Source organism: Carassius auratus, chromosome 16 (assembly GCF_003368295.1).
Source record: "Carassius auratus strain Wakin chromosome 16, ASM336829v1, whole genome shotgun sequence".
Taxonomy (NCBI): domain Eukaryota; kingdom Metazoa; phylum Chordata; class Actinopteri; order Cypriniformes; family Cyprinidae; genus Carassius; species Carassius auratus.
Window position 1 is genome coordinate 11,242,444 of NC_039258.1, and position 23,481 is coordinate 11,265,924.

A 23,481-nucleotide genomic window follows, 5' to 3' on the forward strand; every position below is an offset into this window, starting at 1 on the left:
AATTCACCTGCTTTACAAGAGTCTAGCTTTCACATCACAACAACATGCCAATGTGTCCAAACTAATTAATCTTCAACCATATACACACCCTTTGAGATTCCATGCCAAGGTGCTTTGTCAACCGAGGAATAGGCAGTGATCCAGAGCAATTATACAAACCTACGTATGCAAGAGATAATGCCAGCAATGTTTTAACATGAAGTGTAATTGTGGACGATTGCTTCATTTTTGACCATAATCCGATAATGTCCAATTCCTGCAGGTGTCACGGAGACAAGACAAAAGACGAGTGACAGACGGATGTACTTCAAAAGGAAACAAAATCCAGCAATGATACTTGTTTTTTTGAGGTGCATTTATTAGGATTCTGCTTAATAACAAATCTAATAGATTTCATATAACATATTCAGAGTATGTGAAAATAAAAACATTTATGGAAGACATAAATTTCATCATAATGATATAAAACTTTGTTGTAAAACCATATTGCTGATATATAATAGTGCAGCAGCCTATAATCATAAAGTAACATACTTATTGCGTGCTCCACACTTAGTGCTCTAAAATGTTCCAGTGCTATTCAATAAATTGGAAAGTACTCTAGCTTTTTTTTTTTGGCAGGATTAAATTTATTGTCCGTCATAAGGTCATAACAACAGATTGCAACAACACAACTGTCTGCATCACTTATGAATACATATAATGCTAGGTAAAGCTGAATTGAGATTAAAAACAGTGGCACGCTCCATACAAATTGGTCAACCTCATGCTATATTTTCAGAAACATCCTATTATTATGCCAACTTTGAGAGCATTTAGGTTACAAGGAATCCAAATTGTTGCAGTTTGGTGCTCCAATTGCTGCAGTCCAAGATGCAATCCTTTTTGGCATGACACTCAGTTTGCAACATTGTTTGTAAATAATTAACTACTCAAATATAGGTCATATTTTGTCTATTCTAAAACATAATTAGTCTTTTTTAAATTAGTCTTTTTTTCACTTTTTCTGTTTTGTTAAAACAGCTCCAATAATGCCAGTAAATTGTAGAAGTATGCAGTTTCTATCTATCTGTGCTTTTCCAATCAACTTTCATTAGCACTTTACCGTTCTCTTTTATCTCTAACCATTCAAACTTGGTGTTTTTTCACTAGCTATGATCCTGTCAGGTAGCTCATAGCCAATTATCTGACGTCCCGTTTGCACTACAGGACAGTTGCTAACACCTAACCCTCTTTTTGTGCTGTCCCAGTGGACAGGTCACAAATATTTCCTTAACCTCTCACAGGCCTTCATCTCTCCGAATCTGTTTTAAACATGTGACAAAGGCTCTGTTTCAACAGGTCTGTCCTTGAGGAACACTGCTTCCAGATCGCAGCGTATGCATGTTCTACTGCCCTTGGCTTCACAAGGGTCATTTTTTGTTCATGTGCTCGCACTCCAATCTCTCCTCTAGGTAAGGACTTCATCTGTAGCCAGGCTTGCTGGCCTTTCCTATGGCTCTGGCTCTAGCCCTAACCAGGTTCCTAAAAAAGTCAGATGGGTTTGTTGTAAGTAATGGTGTTAATGAGGGCACTTTTGCAGAATAAGGTGTGTAAACATGCCTTACCTGAAGAAGGTTATGACGTCTGACCGAGCTCCAAAGGAAGAAGACTTCTCTAAAACCAGAACTCCTGGACTGGCATTTTTGGAGTTACTTAGGACAGTAAGTTGATCTGATTTGGGTTGTTCCTGTTTTTCAGGCACAGGTTCAGATGGGTGAACCAGCATGATGGCAGGATTGTCAGAGCTTGGAGAAATATGTGCAAAATTAGATTGAAAAAAAAAGCATCAGCTTTGCATCAAAATAAACACTGGATTGTATTAGACTTCTATAATGGTTAATACATTTACTAAGAAGTCAATGCATGTTGGGAAAGCTACTTCAAGTTTGTAGCTAGAAGCTAATTATGATTTCAATTTCAGATGAAAAATTATCAGTCGCTACTTTTGTTACATCAAGTCCTTGTAAACAGCATATAATGAAAGATTGGGTACAGCTAAGCTACCATTTAAAAAATAGATAGCTGTACTACAAATAACTAACAATTAGCTAACTAGCTAACTATAATGTTTAGTTGCGCTACATTGCTATGTGTTAAGAAATACTTTTTTAACATTTTAATGCACAAAAGTTCTTTATTTTGAAAATGCAACATTACCAACAGTGTAGCTACTTAAGAAACCATTTACAGCGATGAACTGTATATAATTGGAATCAGTTGCAGAGTTGAATTTTGAATGATGAAAATGTTGAATGATAAAAACGTTGACAATAAACTAGCCAAGGTCAGTTAACATTTAGCTGTTTTTCGCAGCAGTTAATCGAAAACTAGTTCAGTTTTTGTGGCAAAATCAAAGCTATCATCTATTTGGTTGTCATAACAACAGATTACAACAACAAAACAGCATCGTTTATGAATACATAACAGTGGTTAAAAGGAATAATAGATAAGATTGCTTTAATGACTAGCAGCCCGTCATAATGACATTTTTTTTTCTTGTGGTAAGCCTATCAAACAGCAGTCATGGCTTGAAAGCCGTTAGCTAAAACTCTGACTCATTAGATGAAACTCTCTCCATCTTAGTAATTCTAAATGAGAAACATTTTCCTGTCATATAGTCTGGATTCTCCAACTGTGTTTGTCTGGTATCGCCTCACGCCTTCATGATAACGCCACACACCCTAATCGTGCACACCCTTGAATTAAAAATAGCCTTCTAAAGAAGAATGAAACACAAATTTGCGCTTGGCTAACACTTGATCAGTAAGGTTTAGATGAGAGATGAGGCTCACCTGTAGTGACAGAATGCATTGCATGTCTCATCTGCAGGACTGGCACAGAAGCAGCGGCCTGTAGACCTGCGCCGGCGAGTCAACGGACTGCCCAATCCATAGACCACAGTCTTACTGTGGAGGAGAGAAGACACCCAGAAAAGGTCCAGTCATTGATTAACTCAAAAGAAAGGGAATCACAGGAATAAAATACAACGGGACTTTGTACTTTTTTAACTTAACTTAGCATGAGAATTACACCCGACGGCAAAAGTATTCCAGATAAACAGCAATAAAATTAACAGTAACTCAAAAGTAAATCTTTCTGAGCTATAAAAACACACTCAGTGAAGCCACAAATGTGCATTGGTTTACTGAAACCTTCATGTTTCCATTCAGCCTCTAAAGAGTTTTCAGCATTGGTTGAACTTCCGCTTTGGTTTACTTACACATAGTTTATGCACTCACCTTGGTGTGTTCACCCAGATGATGTCCAGATGGCAGAAATAGTGGCATTCCGAATCCAGCTGGTTGTTGCAGGAGCAGCGTTTGCTCCTGACCCTGTGGGTTGCAGACGGGTCACTCGGGTCAGTCTGGGGCACTAGAGGCAACCCCCAGCCTGCAGACAAGAGATATATTGCGGTCCATAAAACTTTCTGTAATCATTCTGGGCCAAAAAACTCCAGCAGCGACTATATGACTGAGTCTCAAAGAAATTATGAGCTCCATACACCACATGTTGTTATTATATTTTTATGATTTTGATTTATCACCTCAATCTACTCCCACTTCTCCCCGCTATCTTATGTAATGACGAACAAGGTCTCAGATGTTTGATCTTAACGAATAGCGGGCAGCTATAAAATTCACAGCTATTCACACACATCTGTGCTGAGTTGTCAATTTTGGCTTTAATTGTCGACACTGAGACGACAGATTAGAACAAAATGAAGAGGAGCCCCTGACTGTGTTCACACACTGTCAGACAGATGTTTAAAATTATAAACACTTACAGAACTGTATGAAGCGGAGTTTGAAATGAGTTTAAATTTAAAACCAAATAAAATGACAAATGTTTTATCTCAACAAGCTTGAGAATGAAGGAACGGGTAAAAAGGTATTTAAATAAGATATATATTTTTATAATAATATAATGTAAAATATAATAATAATCAAGTAAACCTAAAATCCTAATTCTAAAATAATAATAAAAAACAACAATATAAAGTCAAATAATATATATATATATATATATATATATATATATATATATATATATATATATATATATATATATATATATAAACATAATTATAACAGTAGATAAAGTAAAAGATAAGAAAATATCATATTTACAGTAATTGACATATACATTACAACAAAACAGAAAATTAAAAATAAACATGAAATAAGTACTAGAAATATAACACACAAATGTTTTACCTTCAAGAAGAGTTGTGCACAAAGTGAAAATGAAGATCAGAGTAGTTCTTGATTCCATGTTGCATGTGCTTCAATAGAAAGAAGTGCAGAGATTCACCTAAACAATCCCAATGGATCTCACTCAGCTGCAGGTGCTTGTCTAATGTTGAACCGTCCTGTTTGGCCACACTTATAGCTCGTGCTATGCACCACCCCCACTAGGATGGCTGTTGTGGGTGGGTGTTGCACAACTCCAGCTTGTCATCGCACCCTTCAACATCTCACACGGGGTCATTGGATTGTTTGTGAGGAAGAGACCCAAGCTCCCAAACAATGATGATCAAGAGTAAAGACTAGAGAGAGAGAGAGAGAGGAAAAAAAAAAACTTTCTTGCCTGGAACTTACCAGTGTTGATCTAAATTAATTAATTAATGGGACTTAGGGGTGAGAAGAGGGTTGATGTGGAGGGCCAGCAGGAAAAGAGGAGGATATCAGCAGATTTGCATGAATTCTATTGCATGCACTTTGCAGGGAGAGACAGCATCCAGTGAAAAGAAGGAACATTCTGGAGGACAGCTCCCATCTGTGAGGTCCAAGTGTGGGTGGACAGTGGGGAAAGAAGCTTCCTATACCCTCTGGACACTATTTGTTTCTGATTATACAAATTGGTCAGAGATATGAAAATGTAATTCAAAATTGATTTGATTATTTTGTGTTGCTACATACAGGACCAGCATAAACCAGTTCATTTCCTCTAGATTTTATTAAAGAGCTGTTGTGGTACTTTGATAAAATTAAATTGTGACATAAATCTCTCACATAAATGCCACCACTTATGATATTTAAATTACTGCAAAATTACTTATCTTTTAATGTTTCTGAAAAGGCATTACAATTACAATTTATAATTTACAATAAATAAGATTTATTAATAATAGAAAACTAAAACTAAATATATACTATTAACTTATTTTATTTTAGTTTGTTGACAAGGATACATTTAGAATTTTAATTTAGTTTAATTTACTAAAATAACTAAAACCTGAGAATATCTTCTTCTTTTTTTCCCGCAAGACATTTAAAAGCAAAAATGAATAAAAGTAAATACAAAGTAAATGTAAGGTTGTAAGTAAATGTAAGCTTTTTAAAATTACATTTGTAAATAATATAAATAAAAATACTACGAATGTATACTAGGTATATATTTATTAAAACCACTATTACACGTGCATATTAAAAAGCAAACACTTTAACACAAATTAAAAATCTGCAATAATATCTCCATTATACTAAAATAATATATACATCTAAAAAAGTTCACAAATGATCACTACCGGGGAATGTATGGCATGATACAATAAAATAAAATAATGTAATTTGCATAAAAACAGAATGCACTGTAAGACAAAAGCATAAATGCGATGTAAATAAAATGTAATACAACTTTATAAAACTATCACTATAAAGATACATTAAATTATATGAGTGAAAATTAACGTTGAGTGCCTCTGCACTGTCAAAGAAATCTGCCATACAGGGACTGAAGATGAGCAATGTTCATCAGTGCATAAGCAAAGCGGGGTTTCCGTGATGGTTTGTCGTGACCTGTGCAAAGATAAGACACAGGGCACAGCCTCGCAGGTATCGGGCTGAGTTTGCAAATACGGCCCCCTAGCGTGGGATGTGCACACAGTGTCCATTCACAGACTTTGCAGCACATGTGTACGGAGAGTCATCAGCAGTCACTGTGGGTCATGCAAATGCATCATAACATAATCTCACCACATACTTTGATTAGCATGTTTTATCAATTGCATCGTAAAACCCAGATGAGAGTTTGCTGAAGCACATCTCTCATCGTTGCAGAGAAAAGTCCCTCGTGCTGATAGGAATATTAATATGGAAATCGTATTAAATTACTAATCTGGACATACAGATTGCATACATCATCCCACACTCAGATAGAAAGATTTGATACACTGCAAATATTTTGAATTGTGAAGGACAGGATGCTTTAAATCACTTTTATAGTTGACAGTTTTAAATATGTTCTTGAAAACTTTAACTTTTTTCCTTTTTTGCTCATTTGCATCCAGTTCAAATGTGTTTTGGCTCATATAGTCTTGTGCCATTTATGAGCAAGAAATGAGCTTTAGCAGACATTTGGCAGAAAGTTTTCTTTTCAGCGCTGCCAAATCCTATCTTCTGCAGATGGATGAAAGAATGTGTGACACTGTGGAGTGATAGAACATATTCCTCTGCATTCCACAGACAGAGGAAATGTGCTCATCCCTCCAAAATCCTATCAGGTTCTTTCCGGTCTCTTCCTTCAGAGCATGTTGATCAGAGAGCTGCTCTGAGGAGAGGATGGGAGTGCGCTCTGATTAAAGACAGTTGTTACATTTTTAGCTCCTTTCTCATCCTTGAAGAACAGTTCACACAGAATATGAATTTTAGACGCTTGTAGGACTTAGGTGTTCAGTCGCAATATTCTGCATTATTCATTATTATTTACAGTCTCCTTTCTGAATAGAAGTATTACTTTCTTTCTTTCTGACTGATCTCAATCTTACACAATCCACTGCCCTCTACTATATGTGTAATGTTTAACCTGTTGTTTCAAACAGTGCACAGTTAAAATACTTTATCCTTGTTATCATCACAGTAAAAAGATTAAACAACACTTAAAGCTTAGCAGGATTTATATAATGATTAATTATTAAATATTTTATTTTCCCATAACTTTTCTGCTTGTTTCACAAATATGTGACAACTAAATTAAGGAAAGCCATATTTGACATCATAGCTATTGATACCACTTCACATGAAAAATCCATTTGTACTTGAACTTCCTGTTCATTTACTTTCATGCACATCAACAAATTAGTCTGAAAACAGCAGCCACTCACTCATAAACACACAAGCACATGGTGTGTCCAGAATGTGGAGGGAGGCGTAGTATTAGCATTTTAATGCGGTTAGGGTGTCTCTGTCCCCTCCTATTATAAACACATTTGTTTATCTTTAATTACAGTCCTTCTCATTCCTTTGACCTATCCATGAACATTTAGTTTTGCTCTGCACTTTCCATTCTCAACCTCCCTCCATCAGTAAGACTAAGTGACTCTTCTGTTTTACTTTCAAGTAGTTCTAACTTCCTGTTTCCTGGTTATATATTAAGGATTGCAGCAGAATCTTGGAGACCTTAGAGACCAGAACTGAATATATAAAAAAAAAAAAAAACGGATGAATTTAGCATGGGCGTAGATTACGAGGCGGACAGAGTTTTCGTATAGAAGCTTTCAAGAGCTGGTGTGAATAAATATAGATTTAAACTCAAAGAGACAGGATAGACTCTGCGCAATACCTGATTTTTTTTTCGGACCTAGAAGGCAAGATGAACATCACAGAGCGCTAAACACTCAGTGTGTGTTTCATTCAAACTCGAAGCCGGAGGACGCTCTCGCGCAGAAAGGCATACCAGGAAACTCCTAATATGGGCAATAGCGTCCAGCTATCTGCATGAAAACAGTTGTTTTTGGTTTTGGTTTTTTCAAGTCCAAAAAAATCTCCAGCAGGTGATAAAGTATATGAACAATGCAGTGCTTATTCGTGAGCAGAAGAGACTTCTTTCAAAACATTAAAAATCTTACTGTTAAAAAACAGTTGACTAGTAAGCTATATTGTAATGTTTATATATATATATATATATATATATATATATATATATATATATATATGTGTGTGTGTGTGTGTGTGTGTGTGATTTCTGTCCCCCTCACTTCTGAAAAGATGGCTATGCCCCTGAATTCAGGCATAACAGTTTTATGTCATAATACACAATTCTACCAGAAGTTATATGGTAATTCACAGAAAATTATATTATATATTATATTAAATTATATCATTTTTACTATGGTTTAAAACATTTTTTTCAAAATTTCTTCAAAAACAGTGTTTTTTTTCTAAATATACTGTAGTGATTTTCAGTTAAACCAAGAAGCTGTTTTAAAAAAAGAAAAAGGAAAAAAAGTGTAATATACACACCTGCATAGTTTTGGATTGATATCTTCCAGTGTTGTATAAAGACCATCCCAAGTGTCAGACTGTCGCAAAAACAGAGACTGAACATAAAACACATTGTTGTGGAATGGATCACTTAATGGGATGGTTAATGTTTACACCCAACTGTATTCAAGAGTAAGTGATAACGATAAGGCAAATAAAGATACTGGTACACCACTAACTGCACTGGGGTGGAACCACATTCAGATTTTGACCTATTTAACCTGTAGATTTCTATTTATTAATGATAGTACTACTTACATTTTTTGACATGAGAATGATACTTACACAAAGCTTGATCCTGGTGGGATCATATAACTGAGCTCAATATCATTCTTTCTATTTCTACTTCTTATTAAAGGACTCTAGACTGAAACAGAAGATTGTCTGTACACATTCACACAGATCCTCAGTAAATGCTTATTTAGTAGAATGAGTAACTGATTAAAAGTAATAATCTAATATAAGATAGTCTGCATAAAATTTGTTGTGAATGATGAAACATTTCACATTATGTCTGTTCATGCCGATAGCACAGCCTGTATTGAATCTTTTCAGATTAAAAAGTTGGATGAAATGACAGAGTGGCTTCAAGGTCTGTGCAACGCTCTCCACAGCAAACACATCTGTCACACACAGCTGTGGAACTCTACATGGAGAAAACAACAAAAAAAATGACATAACTGAATTTGATAACGTCTCAAGAAGAATGAACTAAAAAAAAGAGACACTTCTGAAATAGCCTTGGACAAACTGCATTTAGGAAGTGAGCAGATGATCTGCCACGTCTCAGACTCGAATGTTTTTCGCTTGGGAATAGAAATCTTGCGGAAGCCCAGATATTTGACTCTACACTGCTATCTTTTTTCTCCCGGAAACTATGAAAGCTGGTTGGAACAGGCAGTGAATGCCTCCCACACAGCTCGCTGAAGTCCACCTGCTCAGGTCCCTGTGGGAACACTCGAAAATGAGAATGAAAGTGGCATGAATGAACAGACTGCACCATCTGCTGGTCGCAAAAACACTGGACACAATCATAAGCAGGATTAGTAATTCCTGGTGTACCTTTATTGGTTCAGAAATGTAAAATGTCTGACAAATTTGGAGGGCACCTGATCCACTCAGAACTTCGGCTATTGACCGACTTCACTGAAAAGCCTGTCCAGTTTCTTCATTTCAAGTCTTGAGGTCATAACTAAAAAAAAAAAACTATTAACAAAAAGTGTAAATAATAATAAAAATGACAATAGAAATCCCTTTGAAAACCAAAGTAAACAAAACATAGGCATTTTCATATTTTCACATGGCAATAAATATGGACCATAGACTTTCTATCTGTACAGAGACAATTTATCTAATCATTTAATCACTTGTTTTATAAAAAATATGACGTCAGTGCAATTTCCCTGCAAGGCTTGCCGCCGAAACCTTTGTTTCTTGTCTATATAACAGCAACGTCTCTCTCGTTTACCCTATCGTATAAAGAAAATCCTTTTGCTTCTTCAAATACCAGCTCATATTAAAAACACACACAAAAAAAATCTATATGCACAAAAAGAAAGAGCTTTTTATCTTTGACACTTCAAGCAGTATATCTGGACAGAAAAAGGCACACATCACTAGAATTTGCGCAATACTGGACAAGAGACGAAATATTGGAATTACTCTTGATTTAAGTTTTCATCTTGGTCATTTAGAAATGTAATCATACCAATTTGTAATATTTTGCAAGTACAAGTTTTCTCTCTCTCTCTCTCTCTCTTTTTTTTTAACATATACATATTGAAATAGATATATTAAGATTGCAATGTCAATAAAGATACAGGAGGGACAGACGAAATCCATTTACAGAAATATTTTTTCCAAGAAAAAAAAAAGTGCATCATATTACAATCTTGAATATTGCAGAACAAACATTTACCAAGTTACCAATAGTATTGAAAATGTTGTATATATAAAAATAAGCGCATTACAAAAACAAACAAAAAAACAATAGTAGTATTAGCAGTAGAAAGCATTTCACCACTGTGCACAGAGGCTTTTAAGTGCTATCTGGATCACCGTCCTGGCTCTGAGGAGCACTGCCAGATCCTGAACATCCTTCTGAAAAAGAGCCACGTCCCCTGAGTGGCGCCGCTACAGGCTTTTCCGTTTCACAAGGGGAACTCGCTACTTCCCCCCGTGAGATCCTCTCAGCTCCTTCATCGCTGTCTGCCGCCGCTTTCCTGGATGTTTCGGGACCGGAGGTGCAAGTCTTTGTGGCGGAGCTCGAGTCGCCATATTGCTTTCTGACCTTTGCAGTCCATTGCTCCCCTCCACCGTGTTGTGAAGGGAGAAGTTTGGGTAACGTCGAGCTTGTACTGGGACAAGACAGGTCAGACCGGCTGGCTCCGTCATCTTTGCTTTTTGTCCTGGTGTTCGCCAGAGTCCTTTGCGGACTGGTTTCCGGAAACGAGATCCATGGATAATCCCTCCTGGTGAGGGAAAAGGGGGAGTCCTCTTTGGGAGAGGTGGGCGAAGGGGTGGAGGATGACTGTCGTTCCAGTTTGGGGCGTGCTCGGGGTCTGAGCTGCACCATTTGGATGCCCCCAATGGGTATCATGTGATAGGGCATGCGGACTTGATCTTGGGAGTGTAAAGGAAGGTGGCTAAACATGCGGTCCACTGTTCGTAGCATCCCTGGACTCGGAGGGAAAGACTCACTTGGAGAGAAGCGTAGGGATGGGGAAAGCAGGCAGGGATCCAGAGGCATATGCTCCTGTAGAGTTGGCTGAGTACCAGGCTTGTCCTGTAGGGGGAGACATGGTGCTGCAATCAAACTTGTATAGTTTGTAATAACTGAAACTTCATTGTTTTTGCCTTTTGACTCTTTCTTTTTTTTCTTCATCATATTTTCCTAGCCAGTATATATTTTTAATGTAACATTTTTTGGTTTGAGTTTAAAATATTTTCTGATTATCATTTAATTTACATTTCATACAATCAAAAAACATTTGTCAACATTTAATAATAATAATAATAATAATAATAATAAATCTCACACAGACTGAAAAGAAAAATTTGCAGTTCCTTGCATAATACTATGTTATGACCACTTTTTACCATATGCCTCATTTTTAACTAATCACATAAACTGCTCCAAATGTATGTCTTTTTAACAAAGTAAACTTTCTTGGCAGCTCAGCTGGAACAATATTGAAGGATGCAGAACCCTTTGGGTACGAGTCCCGTGAAACACAAAGACTTGTAAAAGTAAGATAAAATGGTATAACTGCTCTATCAAATGATGTTCTATCTCAGGTTTGCCTTTGATGTGATACATAGAACTAAGACAGTAAAACGTTCACAATAACATTCATCTGTTTTCTAAGAAAACTGAGATTTTATGAAACATTTGCTTTTTCTAGATAGGGTTTAGTGGGTGTATTTTCTTTTCAAATATGACCATGCACTCACTTACTCCTGCCATATGTACAACAACCAACATCAGAAAATGTCGATGTTACTTTTATCTCACATTAGTTTTTGCTAGGCAGGGTTTAGTAATTTAGGTGCTATGTTGTTTTCAAATTTGACACAAACATCTGAACTGTTGATAAATGTACAACAACCAACATAATGTAATGTTGCCACATTCATGTTCATCTCTTTTTTTGTGCTCACTCACTGGACATTTTACTTTGAAAGCGCAGAGAAGAAATGTAATATTGAAAACATTATTTAAATTGTGTTGCGTTTCCAACCTTTTGACGCTCAGTAGCTGGTGTGCTAGGCTCCCAGTGGAGCCCTGCGGGTGAGCTGTGCGGCCGATGCTGGGGCTTTAGGGGCGTATGAGAGGAGATGGCTCTTGCTCTCCTGTACCGTGCCGGGGATACAGGCCTCAGAGGTGAGAGAGGTGAGAGAGGGGAGAGGGCTCTGATGGGTGACGGGCCCCTCTCTGGGGAAGGAGAGAGATGACGGCTGGGTGAGGACAGTTCAAGCCTTGGAGACAGGCTTCTAAGGGGAGAGCCTTCACTGCTAGGGGAGAAGGTCCTCGGGGAAACCTCCCAGCCCTTGCGGGAGAACAACGCCCTCTTGCTGCCTGGAGACGAGGCTCGTATGCCAGGCCATGGTCTGTGGGGTGAGGAGTGTTCCTCTTTGGCTGCAGGGTCAGAGGGCTCGGTCTGTGGGCCTTGGCCACTTTCAGAAAGGTCACCTGTGGATTGACGAGTATCAGTGGAACAGGCTGAAGATGGTTCATCGTGGGAAGAGAAGTCTTCTTCCTCATCCTCATCATCTTCTGCTTCAGAATCTTCAACATCAGAAAACTGGTGCTCCTCCTGTTCTTCTGACTCACACACCCGCTCCTCACTGCCCCCTGTTGGACAGAAATGAATGCATTCATAAATGTAACAAAGGAGTCAATACGATCAAAATATGAACCCAAATGGGAGATCGAGGTCAGCCTACACACTTTTTAATCCAGTTAATATTCATAGTTGTAGACTCATTCTTGAAAGTCATTTTAGTATTACTGTTGAAAGGTCTGGGGTTGACAAGAAGTCACTTAGGCTCACCAAGTCTGCATTTATTTGCTCAAAAATAGAGTTAAAAGTAATAACTATAAAACTATATAGTTATAAAAATATAAAAATAAACAATTTTGACTCAAAGCTCTTATGACAACTAGCCCCAGTCTCCTCTCATAAACTCTCATTAATCTCCCAGGGAAAGCTATATATAACATTCAAATAAAAATAAATAAAAAAGAATATATGTTTTTGAGTCGTGCTTCATTCACCAGCTACATTTAAAATCTAGTGAATGGAATGTGACTGAATGAAATCTCCTTGCAGCTCTTAGATGAACTGAGAATGAAAAAATGTCGAGAGAGAGAGAGAGAGAGAGAGAGAGAGAGAGAGAGAGAGAGAGAGAGAGAGAGAGAGAGAGAAAGGCCATTTTCAGTTCTGGCTTTATATAAACACAGTAAACTGAAGGTCAGTCTTGCTTCTCTTTATGGCAAACTATTTTCATTGGCTTCTTTCAACTTTCAAGACTGAAAGCACACTGCAAGGCTGACATCACTTTTGCACCAATGAAGCAAACAAGCTAAAAAATATCTGGATATGGTGGAATATGTTCTAGAATTAGCATGTAGCAGAAAGGGTGAGCAATTTAAGGTTTTGAAATGTACAGTATACTTCACTATACCATAAGCCATCTGCATTTTCAATGTGTGAAGTTCTGAAGTATCATATGAATGTAATGTAACAATAAACTATGCCTGTGGAATATGGCTTAAATCATCAAACTGCAATTACATATTGTCACTCCCACCCCTGATGTTCATCAAACCACAAAAACTCTTTTTGGAAACCCTACCTGCTTCCTCAGACTCCAGCTCATCCACAGATGACTCTGACACACCCATCTCCAGGCATTTCTTGCCGTGGGCCTTGGACTTCATGTGTTTGGTAAGGTTCCCTTTTAGGAAAGGGTATTCTCCATTACACAGAATACAAAAATCACATCGTTTTTTGTGACAAGAACTCAAACAGAGAGGAACTGTGATGTAGCTGGATGGGATGTGTTTGAAAAATGATATATGCCTACCTTTGGTTTTAAAGGCGAAGTTGCAGTGCTTACAGACATAAGGACGGACGTCTGTATGAGTGCGAATGTGCTTTTTTAGCATGCTGGGCTTCTTGCAGCGAATCCCACATTCTCCACACACATACTTTCCTCTCCCTCGACCCCGAACATACACATAGTCCTCATTTGACTTATACCTGCTCAGGTAAGAGAGACGGAGAGAGCGAGAGAGAGAGAGACAGACAGATAGGTTAATAAAAATAATAGATTCATTAAGATGAATAATATAAAGATAGAGTCTTCACTTTGGCAGGATCCTGATATAAATTTTCCACAACACCGAATCCCTCATTAGAAGAGGTCTGGACTGCCACTATATATTTTCAGCACTTGTCAGACCACTGATGGTCTCAAGAAACCATGCTTTGGCTCAAATGATGTGTTTTTTGCTGGCAAGACAATTCCAACTGGGGAAAGAGAGATAAAATTGGCCATATATACAACTTTATTAACTCCATATCATGCGTCATATCGTACTGAAGGTCTCTTAACAAATACAAGTTTACCCAATGAACAATGTAATGTACAAGAGATTTAGTTGTATTTAATGGCATTACTTCATATTTTTATATTCCTATTATATTCAAAAACAATCAGGAATGTATAAAACAATGCTTTTAAAAGTAAACTTGGCTAGGAACAAAAAAGTTAGACGAGAGAGGAAAAATTTGAAAGACATTGGTGCTAAATACGCTAGATAACTAGTCCATAGAGAAAGTAATTTGTGTTAAAGATTAACAACAATATATACATTTTCTAATACTGTTGCAGTGCTTGTGTGGTTGCTAGACTGATTTTTGTTGTATTAGACTATTCTATTTAGCAGAAACATTAACCTAATTAAAGATAATAAGATAACTTAAATCCTCATTTCATATCCATATATTTATTTAATAAGCAGAAAACTGCAGAGCCAGTCAGCACAGTAAAATAAACCTCTTTAGGCTGATATAAGACAATCAAAATGGTCCTAATAACCCTCTTGGGGTTAACAAACATACTTGATATATACTCTAGCAACAAACATAAATCATTTTACGTAAACTTAAAAATTAAATAAAAACATTAAATAGAGAAAAGTGAATAATAAAAAATAAGCACATGTTTTATGTATTTAACAATAATAAGTATATAATTTATTATTATATTTTTAATAATAATTATAATATATATAAAATTCGCTGTTCAAAAGCTTGATGTGAAAATCTTTGTTACAGGCTTATGGAGGCAATGCTGTGAATACCACAGTCAGAGAGAATATATTAATGCAAAATTGCATTATTGACTGCTAGAGTATGAATCCTGATCTGCTTTATGTCAGCTACAGTAGCAGCAGGATGGGATATGTTTTTATAGACAGCATATGCATTCTGAAAGCTGTCTGTAGGCTTTCATGAAAAGTGTAAAAATGGATGGGGTGGAGAGAAAACAACTTGCTAAACATCTGTTCCTAAGTATATAAAAAAAAAAGGAATCTAGTACACTCCATTTTGTGGGACCCATCTTGCATTTAGGACACTGCAAATGCAATCAGAGGGATGACATTAAAGTCTTTTAATATACAAACACACCTGTCGACTATTTTTAGAAAGGTGTCTTTGAAAGGGGCTGGTGCCTACAGAAAAACTGGCAACTTTGTCCTTCAGTAAGATAGTGTTCTGCTCATGAGGAAGAAAGCAAACAACAAATACAGTTATGAAGGGGGGCAGAGACAAAAGGGTGCTGATGGATGTGAGAAGTTTAGGAGACAAAATGGAGTGTGTGTGTGTATGTGTGTGTGTGTGAGTGTGAGACAGAGAGCATAGAGACTGATGTGATTAGGGAGTGCGTGGGTGTGCAAGGCGGAAGAAGCGTATGAGCGAAATAAAGGCAGCGAGAGAGACAAAGGAAGCAGGGATAAAAATGCAGGCTGTAGTGAGTTGTTGCCGCAGTTTAAGCACTCAGCCACATTGAGATCCCTGCATAAGCAGATGAATTCAAGAGACCCAGCTAATGAATCCAAAGCTTTTGATATTTACAGGTCAGCTTTCCTTTCTCTGCTTTTTATTATCCATTCATCCATCAATCTGCTGTCCTTACATTTTTTTTATACTAAAAAGGACACAAACTAGGGTCAAAGCATTGCTTCTTTCATAATGTACTCATGAATATTAATGTTGTGTAGTATTTTGATTATCTTATCTCAACAAATTTAACAACAGTTAGTTATTGTTCCTAAGAAAAACAAACAAATTATTATCTCACTGTGAAGTTGTGCGGACATGAAATTCAGTAGTTATTGTATTTATTCAAGGTGATGTTTAATCTTGATGTTGTTACTTGTTAACTGTGCTACAGTATGCAGATTTAGTTGGCACCACACTAATGAGCAGCAGACTTCAAAAATAAATCTGCAGAGCTACTAAGTTATCAGCACTCCGCTCCATCCAAATTCAAACCTTTAAGCAAGGTGTGAATTCTGCAGACAACTGAACAAGGCAGGATAAATGAAGTCCCTAATGGTTCGTAGGCTCACCTGTAGTACCATGTCTTTGTCACTCACACAGCAAATAAACTGAAAACCTCAAGCTGAGCGGTAACTGTGCTGTAATTGGCACTTACAAAAATTCACTTTCATAGCAGGAAGATAATTAATAAATTGCACTATTAATACTCTTTGACTTTAACTTGACTTCAAACTGCATATGCTATATAATTATTAGTTAATACTATAGATAAATGTTGTACCCTGTTGATAAAAATATGTTGGTTAGGCATGTTTTGAAGCATGGCAGCTGGTTCGAGCTGGATAAATCTTGTCCTTAGTTGGTCATGAGCTGGTTTATGCTTGTCCTGAGCAGGAGCTAGTTGCTCAACTAGCTTAGGACAAGCACATGACCATCTTAAACCAGCTCATGATCAGCTAAGGACCAGCTTAAACCAGCTGCCCTGCTTCAAAACAGGATATATAACCAGCATACCCTTTTTTTTTTTTGCAACAAGGTATACAGGGAAGGTCAACTATTTTTAAATAATGCATTTTCAGTGACAAGCTACTTGTTCCAATAAACAGAAGTCTAGTATGACAAAACTTTGCATTGCTATTTTTACAATATTGTATTGTTAGTAGCTTGTAGTATAACTAACTATTTAAGCTTTACTGTATCTAAACTATTTTATCTTATCTTGACCAGCTACAGATTCAAAAATAGCAAGCAAGAATTTACTCACCCGCCCTCAAAAATGCGAATACGTGCCGTCTCACTTTGAGTCGAAGTAGTGGGCATGTCATCAGCACTCTTCTTCTCTTTATCGCCCTGTTCATTTGTTGGTTCCTCTTTTACTTTGATGGGTGTGTTGGGTGGAGAAGCACATACCTACACTCCAGACAGACAGGTTAATTCACCAACATTGTAGTAAATCTATACACAACACCACCACCAGCAGGCAGTTTAAAACATTTTTATTTATTAATCTCTGCAATGTGTTGAAATGAAAAATTACAGTGATGTTTACCTCTGATGCACTAGTTGTCTTGCTGTCAGTAGGAACCAGCTTGTCAGTGGTTGACGGTGGAGCTGTAGCCAAAGTGTATGTCTCAGCACTATATTTCTGTTTGGAGTGCAGCAGGGACAGTAATATTTTGGTGGACAAGCCAGGTATATTGGGGTTATGCATGCTAACACTCCACGAGGAATAGACAGAAGTTGAATCTCTGTGTGTAGAGGGGTTGGGCTTTGTATAATTCAAGTAGCACCAGCTGACGGATGTAGTGGTATGCAGACTGGGGTATGAGGGGTCCATGGTTCTCTCTGGACTTGTTACCCTTGGAGCATACCGATCTCCTGCCTCTTTCCTTCCCTCTTCCTTCAAGGTCTCAGATTTGTGTTGGGTTAAGTCCTGTTTGATTAACTTTTCTCTTTCAGGTACTTCTCTTGGATCTTTGGCCCTCCCCGCTGTCTCCACTGTTAGCCTCTTGTTAATTTTTCCCTGACCTACCTCCTGAGATTTATTGTCACATTTGTTAACGTCATCTTCCTTGTTGCACTCTTCTTTCTCCTCCTCCTCTTTCACCCGTTTTTGATGCCGTTGTGCCTCTAAACTGAGTTCTAGACTACCTGCAGGTGACAGCATTCGCTTACTTCCTCCAGCACCAAGGTGTCCACAGCTATCATCAGATGAAGCAACTGCTCCATGCTCAATAGGGAGCGGCAAGGGAATATAGCTCTTGGGGCTAGGCGAGGGCAGCCTAAGGTAAGATCTCTGAAGCTTGTCTCCCTCCAGCTTACCCATGATTACCATAGCTGTGCAGCAGACTGGATGTTGCGTTGTGGCTAAAATTTGTGAGATGGTTGTATACATGGCACTAGCATAGGTAGGAATGTGAGTCTGTAAGCGCACAGGCACTACAAGAGACACCATTGGCATTAGCTGTTGAAGGCAAGGGGCAATCACAGGACGGGGGTTGTGGCGGGTGACTAGCTGCTGTTGTGAATGACTGGGAGTATGCAAGGAGGAAGGTGATGACCTAGACTCACTGAAAAGAGGCCCCGAGGGAACCTGAATAGTCAGACCACCTGGCATGGGAAAGCAAACAGCCTGAGCAACATCACTGGATTGTAGCGGGAATAAAGTAGTGAGTGGTTGAAGGGGTAATCCCAGGCGCTCTACATATTCTATGGGTCTTGGATGTGGTGGAGGTGGCTCACTGTGAAGGAAGGCTTGCTGAAACATCTGGGTAGAAATTACTGCTGTTGTGACTGGAAGGAATCTAGAGAGCTGACTTGGGGAACAAAAATCTGGGTTTGCTTGTTGTAGGGGGAAAACTGATGGTGGGAGTGAAAGAGGGGATTGGATGAGCTGCAGGGTCTTCCCTATATGATCTGAGCTAATCCTAGGGATCCTGCCTTCCATTCTATGCTCTGTGTATTTGAATGGAGGATGACCTAAGTAGGACTGGCAAACAGTGGAGATGCCAGGTTTAGTACATGGCTCCTCCTGATCAGGTTCACCAAGGGTTCCGTGCTTCACCAAGAGACATTTCCTCCTCTCCTTCCAAGAAGCAAAAGTGCGCTCTTGAGAGAGGGAGCCATAGTCAAATGACTTACTTCTTGTTTCCTCTACATGTGCAGGGTGTGAAGGACTTGCAGTTGCCTGTTCAGAGGTTGAGCGGCGCATCTCTCTGTGAGAATGATGGTGCTGATGAAGACTTGATGGAACAGTCAGCATGTGAGAGCCTTGGGAGATCCAGGTACCACTTTGCATCTCTGTGTCTGGCCTTCCAGATTCCTCAAAGGATGCAGATCGACTGGAGGCATGGGAAACATTGCTCTCTTGGCTTGGGCTGTGTGGCAAGGATACTGACTCAAAGCTAGATTCTCCTGATGATTGGGCTGCCTCAGCTAAACGGAGACGCTTCTTTTTTGGTGGTAGCTTCTCTGCAGGGAGCTGAGCCATACTTTGGCTACGCTGAGGCCACTGGAATTCCTCCACTTTTTCTGACTCTTTAGAGGTGTACGTGCACGCTGGATGAATGACCATCTCAGTATCTGGCTCCTCTGTAACAAGAATTTCTGGCACTTGAATGTTATGTTGACGAATTAACCGCGATGTAGAGATTGGTTTTGGCTCCTGTGATTGCTCGTGTTCTGACTCTGCTTCCTGATTTGCCATAGAGATGCTTTCCTGTTTTTCAAAGGATCTGGTGTGCTGGATAACAGAAATTTCTTTCCAGGAACTCCTTTTTTCTACCTCGCTCTGTGAAAGGCCATGAGGTGTGCCCTGATTATCAATACTGCCTAGCATTGATGGAGGCTGGGAGCTGAAAGACACTGCTGTTGGACCTGGACTGGGAGGGTCTTCCTCAAGACTTTCTTCTTTTTTTTTCCTTTTGCGCACAGCCATGGCCATTGCTTTGAACTTGTAGCTCATAATCTGTGGCTGATTCTCAATAAAATAACTGCCTTCCTCACTTTGCAGACAGTGTGGAGATTTACTCGTACACACTAATCTGTGTGCGGTGTAAGAGTTCTTATTCAAGTGAGTGCCACAAATTTCACACTCATAAAGGTGTAATTCCTTATTTTGTTTCTTTCCCGATTCTACTTCTTTCAAACTAGAAGAAGGACCTGCATCCTCATTAATGAGGTCCACTCCAACTGGCACCTCAATAGCTGGTTGGCGTCGTAACATACGTTGATGTGGCCCAATCCTCATTTCAGCTGCTATGGCCTGCTGATCATCAAAAGAATGACTTAAACGAAAGCCGCGTGAAGCTGTATCTGAAGTATTACGAGAAGATGGCACTGATTGACTCCTATAAAGAAGAGCACTGGAGCTCTGACCAGTCAGTGTTTCTGTTTCAGCCAAGTATGAGCCAGGTAATTCACTTGCAAAAGTACCAGGAATAAGTTGAACAGCAGCGCCACAAGAGCTTGGGGCATCCGCTTTTGGTTCAAGAACACAGGGTTCTTTGGGTGAAGAGAATCTTACAGACTCTATGCTACTTCTTCTAGAGAGTGAAGAACGCCTTGGTTTGACACTATCAATTTCACTTGTATCCACCACGGCTTCATTTATAGTAATTAGCTTAGTTATATGCTCAATGACTTGTGTCTTAGGAACAGTGAAAGGGATTGATTTTTCCTGTTGACCTGAAGATGATGATAATTGCAGTTGTTGATGTGAAATTCGTTGCTGTTGTCCTAAGCGTCCATACTTTCCTAGAATTATCTCAGCATATGTTTTAGCACTGGCATTTGGTGGGCTCACTTGAGAAAGCTCAGCACTCCCAGAACTGGAAAAATAGCCAGATTCTGTGCTCCCCTTGCTGCCGGGACCCAGTGAGGATCGCGTTTCATCTGAAGATGCTCTGGGAGCTCGCTTCCTCTCGCTTAGCCTCATAGCTAACCTTTGCTTGATTGCCTGTGAATCCTCAGTTTGGGGACCCTCCTCTATAAATGACAATTCCACTTTACTGCTTTTCTTCAGAGTTGGCCTGCCCTGTGAGGTAGATGGTTGGTGTTGCCCCGTCTCATCCTCAGAACCTGAACTCTCTCCTTCTGTACCCTCCTCTTGCTCATCTCTTAAGGCTCCACCTTCCGGCCCAATGAAACTGGTTTCTTCACGACTTGAGGCCATGCCAGCTTTTATTCGATGCGCATGGGATTTGCGGTGTTTGTACAAGTTGCTTTTGGTCTTGAAGGAAAAGCCACATGGAACACATGGATAAGGTCTCTCTCCAGTGTGAGATCGGATGTGTTTTTGGAGGACGCTAGGCTTAGCACAAGGACGGCCGCAGTATGTGCACACATATTTCCCTGGTTTTTGGGGTTTACGTTCTCGTCTACATGGGGTGCCTTCCTGTAATTCCACACTGTGCAGAGACTGAGTTTGCTTAACACTTTGAATTTGGGGAGATGGATCTCCCAGGGCAGAACAGCTGCCTCTTGAAGGACCAGGTACTTCTGAAAGCTGCCAAGATGATCCACCCGCCTGTGACTGTTGCTGCTGCTTCTGCCTTTGAAGCATTTCAAAGCGTTTTGGCTGCCTGTGTTGAGGGCGGCCACGTGATCCATGGACAGATTGTGAGGTAGTTTGTTGCTGTAACTGAGGCAGCTGCGCTGCTAACAAAGACTCTGATGGCTGCTGTTGCCCACCAGACCGCACTCCATCGGCCGACTGCTTTTCCTCCGCCTCCATAGGATGTGGGGAGGAGGCCTCAAAGATGCAATGGGAGTGCTGCTTTGAGGATCAATCCGATAAACATCATTGCATCAATACTCTTCCGATAGGGAAAAAGACTTTATACTTGCTTTAGGGGGCTAATTGTATTATGCCATAATTAATATAAGATACCGGATGGTGTCTTAACTGAGAAAGGCATAATTAAACCATGTCAGTATGCAGCCGCCTTATATGTGAGTGCTGGTTTTGTTTTAAATGTCGCCTCTCCTGTTCACAAACAGCCTTGGTGAAATTCATCTTTTTGTGTCTTTTGGGCTGATGCCTGGCAATGGGGCTTGGCAAAGAATGTCTCAAGATGCTTTTGAGGCACTTTCTCTGCTGACATTGAATAATTCTTTAAGACCTATTTGTCTCCCATCTTCAGCTTGTAGCATGTAAGAACTTCACTAGCCCTGCAGAGACACAGAAACATAAAAGAAGTGGTTAGTTTTGGGTAAGCTATTTAAAAAATGCAGCAACCAACTACTGCTTAACTCATTTTTAATTATTTAAATCAATCAACTTAGATTAATTTGCAAATCATAAATTCCTATTCCTGATTCTAAACCGCTATAAGAGAACTCCTGACAGATAATTCTATAAAACATTCTCAGCCAGGAGTGCTAGGGACCATCTCTTTAGTGAATTTACAAGACAATAACACAAAATGCACACTGTGGGTAAAACTTAATCCTTATATGAGCAATGATGTTTATCCACCAATTCAATCAGAGATCATGTATTTTGGCTGTATTTTGAGATGGACAAAAATTAAACAGACAGTAGTTGTATAGTTTATTTCTGATTTCTTTTTCTCCCACTCTCTAAAGAAAAAAAATTGGTTAATTTGAACTAATAATTAATTTTTGTGAATAAATTCAGGGTTCCAGGTTTTTGACTAAACTGGAAAAAAATATTCTTAATTAGTATTTAAGGCTTGTTCTGAAGTAAACTTATGTTTTTTTTGTTCGTTCAGGGAAATATCTAGAATTGACTTTAGCCTATAAATTAAGCCTAAATCTAACAAAAAGAAAAATATACTTAATTAAATATATAGTATCTGTAAACAAGTCTTACTATCTTAGACAATTTTGCTTCAAGAAAATTTACATTAGGTATAATTTTACTGGAAAACATCAAAAATATTAAATTTGTGTAAAAATGTACTGTTTCAGTGAGGTGTCTTACATATTTTCCATATGTTCACAAAAACTATAGCATCTTAGGTTTTCATTACTTGGTGTTCACTGAGGGAAAAACACTGAGATGAAAGAAAAAAAAACTTCCTCTTGAAATAACTTGACAGATTCTTGACTGAGTTTGCCATCTCTAACAGCTGCTCCTGGCTGAGTGATGCGCAACAATTTAATGAGCGTTCTCAGAGCAGAGGTAGGCTTTGGTTACACAGTGTTTTTATCATCAGCAAGCAATTATAGAAGATATAACAATACTGAGACCTTCATCATTATTCATGATAAAATAGGTATATATTTGACTGCAAAAGGACTGAACCACAAATTTATAATGAATTCACCTGATTTGCACAGGGTTATTATCGCGAATGGGGCATACAGTTTATTATAGAATTACACCGCTTGGTTGATTGAATTTCTATCAGGATTTATACAAACAGATGTAAACTAAAAGTGCAGAGAAAGACAAATGTAGATAGGAGACTTTGTTGTTATCACTTTATAACGGATGTCTGTTCATACATCAAAAATAAGTGTAAGACAGCTTAATGACCTCTGGCATGGTATTGATGTTACTCTTAAACAGGGTGATTAAGAGGGTTTCAGATGGGGAGAACACTATGTGAATTATTCATAGCTGTCTATGTGCAATG

The 23,481-nt window shown here is 38.6% G+C and overlaps 2 protein-coding genes across 4 annotated transcripts in view; both read right to left on the reverse strand.

The window, feature by feature from the left end:
- Positions 1-356: 356 nt before the first annotated feature.
- On the reverse strand, positions 357-4,983 carry LOC113116142 (endothelin-2). Its single transcript, XM_026284079.1, has 5 exons — positions 4,257-4,983; positions 3,282-3,432; positions 2,835-2,948; positions 1,608-1,787; positions 357-1,524 (listed from the first exon to the last, which is right to left on the reverse strand). Exons 1-5 carry the CDS (start codon positions 4,312-4,314, stop codon positions 1,464-1,466), a joined length of 564 nt encoding a protein of 187 aa, XP_026139864.1. The 5' UTR covers positions 4,315-4,983; the 3' UTR covers positions 357-1,463.
- Positions 4,984-9,337: 4,354 nt separating this feature from the next.
- LOC113116143 (transcription factor HIVEP3-like) overlaps positions 9,338-23,481 on the reverse strand; it is a 67,498-nt gene continuing 53,354 nt past the window's right edge. For 2 of the 3 annotated variants that reach the window (XM_026284081.1, XM_026284080.1), the window contains exons 2-7: positions 17,427-22,048; positions 17,142-17,287; positions 13,893-14,068; positions 13,662-13,781; positions 12,044-12,657; positions 9,338-11,088 (exon numbers count right to left, since the gene is read on the reverse strand). In XM_026284081.1, coding sequence (XP_026139866.1) covers positions 10,342-11,088; positions 12,044-12,657; positions 13,662-13,781; positions 13,893-14,068; positions 17,142-17,287; positions 17,427-21,611 — 5,988 coding nt within the window. In that variant the 5' untranslated portion in view covers positions 21,612-22,048 and the 3' untranslated portion in view covers positions 9,338-10,341. The remainder of the gene's footprint in view (positions 11,089-12,043; positions 12,658-13,661; positions 13,782-13,892; positions 14,069-17,141; positions 17,288-17,426; positions 22,049-23,481) is intronic. The other variant, XM_026284082.1, reaches the window with a different exon arrangement.

Coding starts and splice junctions, on each gene's coding strand:
- LOC113116142 (XM_026284079.1), bottom strand. CDS start 4,314: ATGGAATCAAGAACTACTCTGATCTTCATTTTCACTTTGTGCACAACT. Junction 2,949..3,281: donor ATCTGGGTGAACACACCAAG/GTGAGTGCATAA, acceptor TCTCCTCCACAG/TAAGACTGTGGTCTATGGAT. Junction 1,788..2,834: donor AATGCATTCTGTCACTACAG/GTGAGCCTCATC, acceptor TATTTCTCCAAG/CTCTGACAATCCTGCCATCA.